This window comes from Mastomys coucha, unplaced genomic scaffold (genome assembly GCF_008632895.1).
Source record: "Mastomys coucha isolate ucsf_1 unplaced genomic scaffold, UCSF_Mcou_1 pScaffold13, whole genome shotgun sequence".
NCBI classification, from domain to species: domain Eukaryota; kingdom Metazoa; phylum Chordata; class Mammalia; order Rodentia; family Muridae; genus Mastomys; species Mastomys coucha.
Genome location: NW_022196895.1, coordinates 9125452 through 9133883, shown reverse-complemented (window position 1 = coordinate 9133883; position 8432 = coordinate 9125452). Strand labels below are relative to the sequence as shown.

General features: G+C 45.2%; 1 protein-coding gene across 1 annotated transcript in view; it reads right to left on the bottom strand.

Moving 5' to 3' along the window:
• The window catches only part of Lama3 (laminin subunit alpha 3), a 234943-nt gene that overhangs the window by 165539 nt on the left and 60972 nt on the right, over window positions 1–8432 (bottom strand). The window contains exons 9-10 of the mRNA XM_031364992.1: window positions 1507–1597; window positions 834–965 (exon numbers count right to left, since the gene is read on the bottom strand). Of these exons, the coding sequence (XP_031220852.1) occupies window positions 834–965; window positions 1507–1597 (223 nt within the window). The remainder of the gene's footprint in view (window positions 1–833; window positions 966–1506; window positions 1598–8432) is intronic.

The following is an 8432-nucleotide window of genomic DNA, read 5'->3' as shown; positions in this document are numbered from 1 at the left end:
AAAAAAATCTTTCTTCTAAGTTTTTCTCCTGGAATTTTTTGCTTATTCCATTAAAAAAATTGAACTGTCTTCTTATTTTTTTCCCACTAAACTAGCATGGGCAATTTCTACTCTGCTCCAATCCCATAGTCAGAGTGTCATTGGCTTAAGGCATTGCTTCCAGTAAATGTATTTGATTACCTAAAACAAGACCATGTCCACAGGGAAAGTGGCTGTTACTTAAATCACTGCTCTAGAACATCAGGCACATACTGCAGCATGAAGCCCTGAATAGGTCCCAGGTTTCCACATCTTCCAAGACAGAATGTATCATGCTTCTTCTGAAATAGACTATATATACATACCTACCACATATACATATATATGCCTCATGAAGATGTTAAACTGTTCACTCAGATCATTACAGTGGGGGCGGGGGGAGGAAGTGAAGGCCCTGCCAGCTGCCCTCTGATATGCCAGAAAAAGAGAAAATACTCCTTGTTCCCCAACCCCTTGAAGTATGACATGCTAGGCCTATTAAATCATGCTCATGGATTATTATCAAGATGAATTTCCTAGCATTTGAGACCTTTGACCTATTAAAATGGCAATGTCTATGGCACAACACCAAGCTAAACACAATTCTAAAATATATCTTGCCAACTTAGGGAAATGCTTTCTTGTAAATATAACCTACACCCTCAGGGCAGTACACATAGCCCGTCACACTCAGGAAATTGACATGGGACTTACAGATGTATCCGTGCATCAGTCTCTAGCCCCTCATACCCTCCATGGCCCCCCATTGGTCACACACAAAAGGCTGCCATGGGGGCAGACAGGAGGATACTTACTCAAGCAAAATGGGAAATTATAGTACCCATCTGCACACATCTCACAGTAGTCTCCGGAGAAATTTGGCTTACAATGACAGCGGCCTGAGCCCTGCTCACAGTCATCCGCACGTTCAGGGTCACAGCTGCAAGCTAAGAGGAAAAAAAAAAACACCAAAGAACCAATTCTCCACTGTACTTCGTAAAGCAAATTTGCCTGTACACTTCTTAGCAATGCCCATTGGCTCAGGCTTTCTCTCGTGCAGAGTAAGCATTCGATTATAACTAGACACTATGAATATTATTACGTCTTTGTGGGCTTATTAAGATACTTTTTTGATTCTAATTATGACAAAGTTGGAGTTATTAGAGATCACAGAAACATGTCAAACCAGTAGAAAACCGAAGAAGCAACATTTATTGCAGATTTAATAGTGACAGACCCAATGAATTAAGTCCTTGCCTAGACACATTTGGTAGCGTTTCACCTACATTTATGAAATAATATTTATTATCATTATCATTTACATATAAGCATTCTGGGGCTCAGAGAAAGTATGGAGACAACTAGGAAGAAGCAGAGCTAACACCAGGAAGGCAAGGGAACAGAGACTGTGAGCTGGTCCCGAGCCTAAGACACCCTCGGGGTGGAATACACAGCCTGTCATATTCATGGAATCCACATGGGACTTACGGATGCATCCGTGCAGTGCGTCCACCGGAACTCCATAGGGCCGGAAGTAACCCTTCGCACACTTTTCACAGTTCACGCCCGCAGTGTTATGCTAGAGGAAAAAAGTAACTTAAAAAGAAGAGTACCAGAGAAGTCCAAAGCTGTTTATTCCGTGATAATCCACCACAGAAATAATTCTGTCATATAAAATATCACAGGACCCAAAATGTGTCCCGGGACACTGAGTTCGCCTTGGCTCTGAAATCCCCACCACACACGTGGGAAAGAGAAACGAGGAAAGGTTCAATAAATGAGCAGGCCTGGCTTTTCCCTCTCCCAACAAAAACTGCTTCAATGAACTTGACATCTGAGTAAGAAGAAATAAATACCCCGCCATGTCCCCATAGTTTCAGGCCAGTCCCTATAGCTTTGCTCAGAGGAGCCAATGACTGGATAACCGCCACTCCCGGTATAGCTCAAGAATGAGATGGTACACGCAAATTTATATTTTTTTCCAAGTTTGAAAGGAAGGCATATAAGAGATCTCTGTCTCTAGTCATTCTGGTTTTATCGGTATCTTTTGTCATGAAACCAATACCAGGACGTTTCAATTGTGTGAGTGGACAGTGTAGGGATGAGGTGCAGGCGCATGCGCAGAACTCAATTTAGAGTCAGGTGGCTTTTTCGAGTCCTTATAAGTTCCACAAAATCAATTACCCAGCACACATTAGCACTTCCCAAGAAATACAAGCCACGAGTCTCTGTCTCCCTCTAACGTGGGAAAGCACGTGGGAGTGCTGTGAACGAAATGGCAAGCAAAAGCAGGTCCACTAGAATGAATCCAACATGATCCCCACAGAACCTGCACAGAAACACAGGGGAGAACAAGGCCTAGTCTGTGTCCTTTCCCTGCAGGGTTTTATTAACCTCAGACCCTTGGTTTTTACCACTCTCATCCTGTGGGCTAAAAACCCGGATCCACTTTAGCACTGAGGTCAAAACCGTGCTGGCCACCTCTCTGGCTTAACATTCCCATCAGAATCTCATGGGCAAATAAGAAGCAGCTGGAGCCCACCCTGTCTTCCAGCCACATGCTGGTTAACCTTCCACTCCACTGCTTGCTACCATCCATGACTTACCACAGAGGACCTCCAGCTAACCTGGGCTTGCAGTCCAATAGATTAGGTCATGAGAAGTGTTCTCTGAGGTAGGCAGCCTTGGCTCCCTACCTCACTCAGTTCATGGTTAGCAGTGAAACACCAACACACTACAGAGAGAATAGCAATGCTTTTCTAGGACCTCCTCAGTCTGAGGGCAACTAACACTACTGCATTTATGGACAACAGGCTCCTGGCTGGACCAACTACAGGCAAGTCAAGACACAAGAGTCAAAGTGGCTTCTCAGGTTTACAGCAGAGGTCTGCAGGAAGCAGCCCTGCTGGGAGGAATGGGTGTTGAAGTTGTGCTTGCACAGGCTTAACATCAGAGGAGACCTCAGACTCTAGGTGAGTGAGTGCCATGGCACCCTCTGCAGCAAAAAGCCAATGCTCTGGCTCAACCCAGAGAAAGGGGGTGCGTGCACCGCATGGTACACATACAGGGGTTAGAGGACAACCTTCCAGAGTCAGGTCTTCCCTTCTACTATGGCCTCCAGGGATTGAACTCAGGTCCTCAAGCTTGAATCGTAAGTACCTTTATCCATTAAGTCAGCACCTGCCCTTTTCACATGGGTTTTACAGCTCAAATCCAAGTCCTCATGCCTGCACAGCAAACACTATAGCTGTGCCGTCTCCCCAGCCCAGGGAGGCAGTCTTTGGAATGCTCACCTAGAAGCCAGGCTCTGCTCTTATTGTCTGAGGTCTGCATTCCTCCACAGAGAGCTCTTCGGGTGTGTTTTGGCCTTTAGGCAAACGCTAACTCTTGTCTCTTGCACTCACTTTCCTGACTGTACCCTATTATCTTCCATGCCTGTGAACCACAAGCACATACAGAAGGTCCATTGTTTGGTCACCCTGTCCCTTGGAAGGAAATGAATTTTCCTTTCAAGAGTTCCACATGAACTAGACTTTGGTGCCTTCCTGGGATGATCTGTCTCCTCTCCTAGTTCCCTTCTCCTCCAGCTACCCTGGAATCTTGCTCCTTAACATGGCCTTTTTTTGTCCACCTGTTATTCCAATGCCCTCAAGGGATGCCCGGCTCATTCCCTTACCTCCTTGAGGCCTCTACTCAAATGCCACATCTCAGGAAACTGGCCACCTTACTTTGACTATCTGACACCCTAACCTGGTAACTAAAATAGGAAACCCATGAAATAAAATAATTCAACACCAGTAGTGACCATATCTGTCTCTGGTAGTTGCTTCCTCTTCAGGATAAGAATCTGAATTCAGACTTAAACACAATGGTCAGTGTAATAGAGTTAAGGGGTAGGGAGACTTTGCAGAATCTGGCCCTTCTGCCTTCCACACAGACGGAGCGCCACCAGACAACTGAACCTGCTAGCATCTTAGACTTAGCGGTTCTGAACTGGGTTCTGAAGGTAAGCTCCTTCTTTCTGAGCTACCCAGTTTCAGGTATTTTGTTACAGCGGTACAAACTGACTGACACTATGTGAAGGTCTCTAGGAACAGCCTCCTGTGTGCTCTGAGATGACGGCAGATAATTCATCATATTCCACTTGTGGGTACTCAACAGAAATGGGGAGAGCAGCCCGATTACTGCATTTTGGGAGGACAAGACAGGACTTGTGGTAAGATATGTGTTCTCACTGGCCTTGTAGTCCCTCTTCTCTTCCTTTATCAGTGAAGACTCCAACATTCTTTTATACGTGGCATAAGATACACAGCTAATTTTTCTCCAAGAGAAGAACCAACTGTCCCCAAACAAATTATAAAATGTCCATCTTTTCGGTCATAAATGGCATGACATTTAAAATCAAATTGTAACATTCCCATGAGCTAGCTTAGGTTGCATTAGTCTCTGTCAGACTAACCCCTATGCCAAGTCCACTCCCAACTATGGATTTACAACAGTTTTGATACCTCAGAAGATGGGTCTCCCCACATTTACTCATTTCTAATTATCTAGTATCGTGTATTCTCCACCAATAAGCTCAGAATCTGCCTTCATCTTCATAAAAGTCCTAAAATTGCACTGAAGTCATAGGCTGGCTTCAGGAAATTAAAATGTTTATAATATCAAGTCTGAAAACAATGCTATGTTCAGCAGAGGTCATTTTATAATTAATTTCAATAAAGTGTCAGGATTTGACTCCAGCTCCACAATCAATTCCTTCCACAGCCTCTCAGGGCCGGCTCCATGTCACTCCCACATTTCGAGCCATGTGCCCTGTCGGGTACGTGTGTTTTCTGTTTGTCTCCTTTCTCAAGTCCTTTGGAACTGCTGGTCTTTTCAAACAACAGTCCTTCCTCATTTCATTTTATAATGGATTCTGGAATAAGGGTGCACTTTTCTTTTTAAATATCTTTTCTGTGTTTTGTAGGATTTGGAGCGGAACAGAACCATATGTTCTGACTCTGGATTCTGCCTCTTTCTTTAAAAGTTGTACATGTGCAACCCTTCTGGGATAGGAGACCAACACTTTACCAACCTCACCGTGTATGTGAACAATTAGGGAGCAAGCTTAAGACTTTCTTAGAAAGCCTCATCTTGAGACTGCAAGCTGGTACAACCACTCTGGAAATCAAGTCTGGCGGTTTCTCAGGAAATTGGACACAGTACTACTATCTGAAGACCCAGCTATACCACTCCTGGGCATATATCCAGAAGATGCTCCAACATGTAATAAGGACACATGATCCACTATGTTCATAGCAGCCTTATTTATAATAGCCAGAAGCTAGAAACAGCCCAGATGTCCCTCAACAGAGGAATGGATACAGAAAATGTGGTACATTTACACAATGGAGTACTACTCAGCCATTAAATACAATGACTTCATGAAATTCACAGGCAACTGGGTGGAACTTGAGAATATCATCCTGAGTGAGGTGACTCAGTCACAAAGGAACAAACACAATATGCACTCACTGGTAAGTGGATATTAGCCCCAAAGCCTAGAATATACAAAATACAGCTCACAGACTACATGAAGCTCAAGAAGAAGGAAGACCAAGGTGTGGATGCTTCAGTGCTTCTTAGAAGGGGGAACAAAATGCTCACAGGAGGAAATCTGGAGACAGTGTGGAGCAGAGACTGAAGGAAAGACCAGCCAGAGATGCCCCACCTGGGGATCCATCCCATATACAGTCACCAAACCCTGACACCATTGTGGATGCCAACAAGTGCATGCTGACAGGAGCCTGATATATCTGTCTCTTGAGAGGCTCTGCCCAAGCCTGACAAATGCTGAGGAGGAAGCTTGAACCAACCATTGGACTGAGCTCGGGGGTCCCTGGTGGAGGAGCTGGAGAAGGGACTCAAAGAGCTGAGGGGGTTTGCAGCCCCATGGAGGGAGCAACAGTGTCAACCGGCCCAAACCCCCAGAGCTCCCAGGAACAGGACCATCAATCAAAGAGTACACATGGAGCGCGACCCATGGTGCTGGCCACATATGTAGCAGATGGCCTTGTTGGACATTAGTAGGAGGAGAGGCCCTCGGGCCCGAGGGTGTTCGATGCCCCAGTGTAGGGGAATGCCAGGGCGGGAGGATGAAAGTGGGTGGGGGAGCACCCTCATAGAGGCAGGGGGAAGGGGGTAGGATAGGGAGTTTTCGAAGGTTGGAAAGGGGAAAGTATTTGAAATGTAAATAAAGAAAATTTAAAAATTAAATTAAATTTTAAAAAAAGGAAAACCCCATCTTCAGAGCAGAGGTTCAACTTCATTTTGGTTAACAGAGATAGAATACCTCTAAGCAGTGCCCCAATGGCCTGGGTAACTGGCAGTCTTCACCATCAGTGCTACACGATCAGCATCAGTGTTGTCACAACAAACAGAGGGTGAGAAGGAGTCGGAAGCCTTCCCTTCCTCTTCTCCACTCAGTACTGTTATGGAAATTTCTAGTTTCACAGTGAACAGTCATAAAAACCTGTACTGGCTGGTTTTGTGTGTCAACTTGACGAAAGCTGGAGTTATCACAGAGAAAGGAGGAAATGAATGCCTCCATGAGATCCAGCTGTAAGGCATTTTCTCAATTAGTGATCAAGGGGGTAGGGCCCTTTGTAGGTGGTGCCATCCCTGGACTGGGAGTCTTGGGCTCTATAAGAGAGCTGGCTGAGCAAGCCAGGGGAAGCAAGCCAGTAAGGAACATCCCTCCATGGCCTCTGCATCAGCTCCTGCTTCCTGACCTGCTTGAGTTCCAGTCCTGACTTCCTCTGGTGATCAACAGCAATGTGGAAGTAAGCTGAATAAACCCTTTCCTCCCTAACTTGCTTCTTGGTCATGATGTTTGTGCAGGAATAGAAACCCTGACTAAGACAAAGCTCCATCTAGAGATTATTGCTTCAAGTGCCAATCACCTCCCATTATACTGAACCACAGATTTAATTAACTGGACTTTAATATATGCTTATGATTTTTGTTCTTTTGTTACATAGTATATTTGATATATACAAAACTCTTAATAATACATTCACCAAGTTCAGACAAATGCATAAACTCAGTTTCTGGGAGGATATCCAGGGTCCCCACCCTCTCAGAGGAGAAGGGGAGGGGTATAGAGGAGGGAGTCTATGAGGGGGACCCTGGAGGCAGGCAGCAACTGGGATGTAATGAAAAGAAGCTCAGGTTCTTATCTCAGTATAAACAACACATGACATCAGAATATTCCCACCTCCCTTCGCAGTCAGCCCTCTCACCACCACCTCCTAAGAGCCAATCGCACACTGATTTTTCTCTATTAACTCATTCCAGAATTCCATGCCAGTGGCTGCCACACACCAGTCTTCTATACATTTCCATTGTCACATGCTTGTAAAATTCTTGGTGCTGTAACATAGCATCAGTCCAAGGTCCTCTTTGCTCCTTAGTATTCTGTTATTCAAACAAGCAAGGTCTTGTCCCTTGTCTTAGTCAGGGTTTCTATTCCTACACAAACATCATGACTAAATAGCAAGTTGGGAAGGAAAGGGTTTATTCAGCTTACACTTCCACATTGCTGTTTATAACCAAAGGAAGTCAGGACTGGAACTCAGGCAGGTCAGGAAGCAGGAGCTGATGCAGAGGCCATGGAGGGATGTTCCTTACTGGTTTGCTTCCCCTGGCTTGCTCAGCCTGCTCTCTTATAGAACGCAAGACTTCCAGCCTAGGGATGGTACCACCCGCAAGGGGCCCTACGCCCTTGATCACTAATTGAGAAAATGCTCCACAGCTGGATCTCATGGAGGCACTTCTTTAAGGGAGGCTCCTTTCTCTGTGATAACTCCAGCCTGTGTCAAGTTGACACAAAACCAGCCGGTACAACCCTTGATCTTACTACTGATGACCAAGGCTACTTCCACTTTGAGCTCTTTCTACACTATCTGTTCTAAATGATTTGAAAACAGCATTTCTATTTCTGGTAGATAAATTGTGACTAGGGTTTATCACAGTATAGGAAGGGGCATGTTTCATTGCATTGGGCCTTCACCATAGCCATGGTATACCATGATGCATTGCTATGGACGGTGGATGGTGTGCATAGTTGTTTCAGGTCTCAAGCTTTTTAACAACTGCCATCTGGGTGAGAGGTGGGGATGCACCCTTCCTTTTGATTGTCCTTTCCCTCCTGACTGAGCACAACGCAGCCTTGGCCAGCAGCTTACTGGTCCTTCACATACTTGCCTTTGTAAGGGGCTGGTTCAGTATTGTGTGTAATAGGGTTACCCGGTTTGATTCCCTGTGCTTACCTACCACCTGATAGACTTACCATTTGTGAATATTCTCGTTCTGTCTGCAGCCTGCCTACTTGCTTTCTTCCGTGTCTTGGATGAGCAGAAGTTTTTAATTTC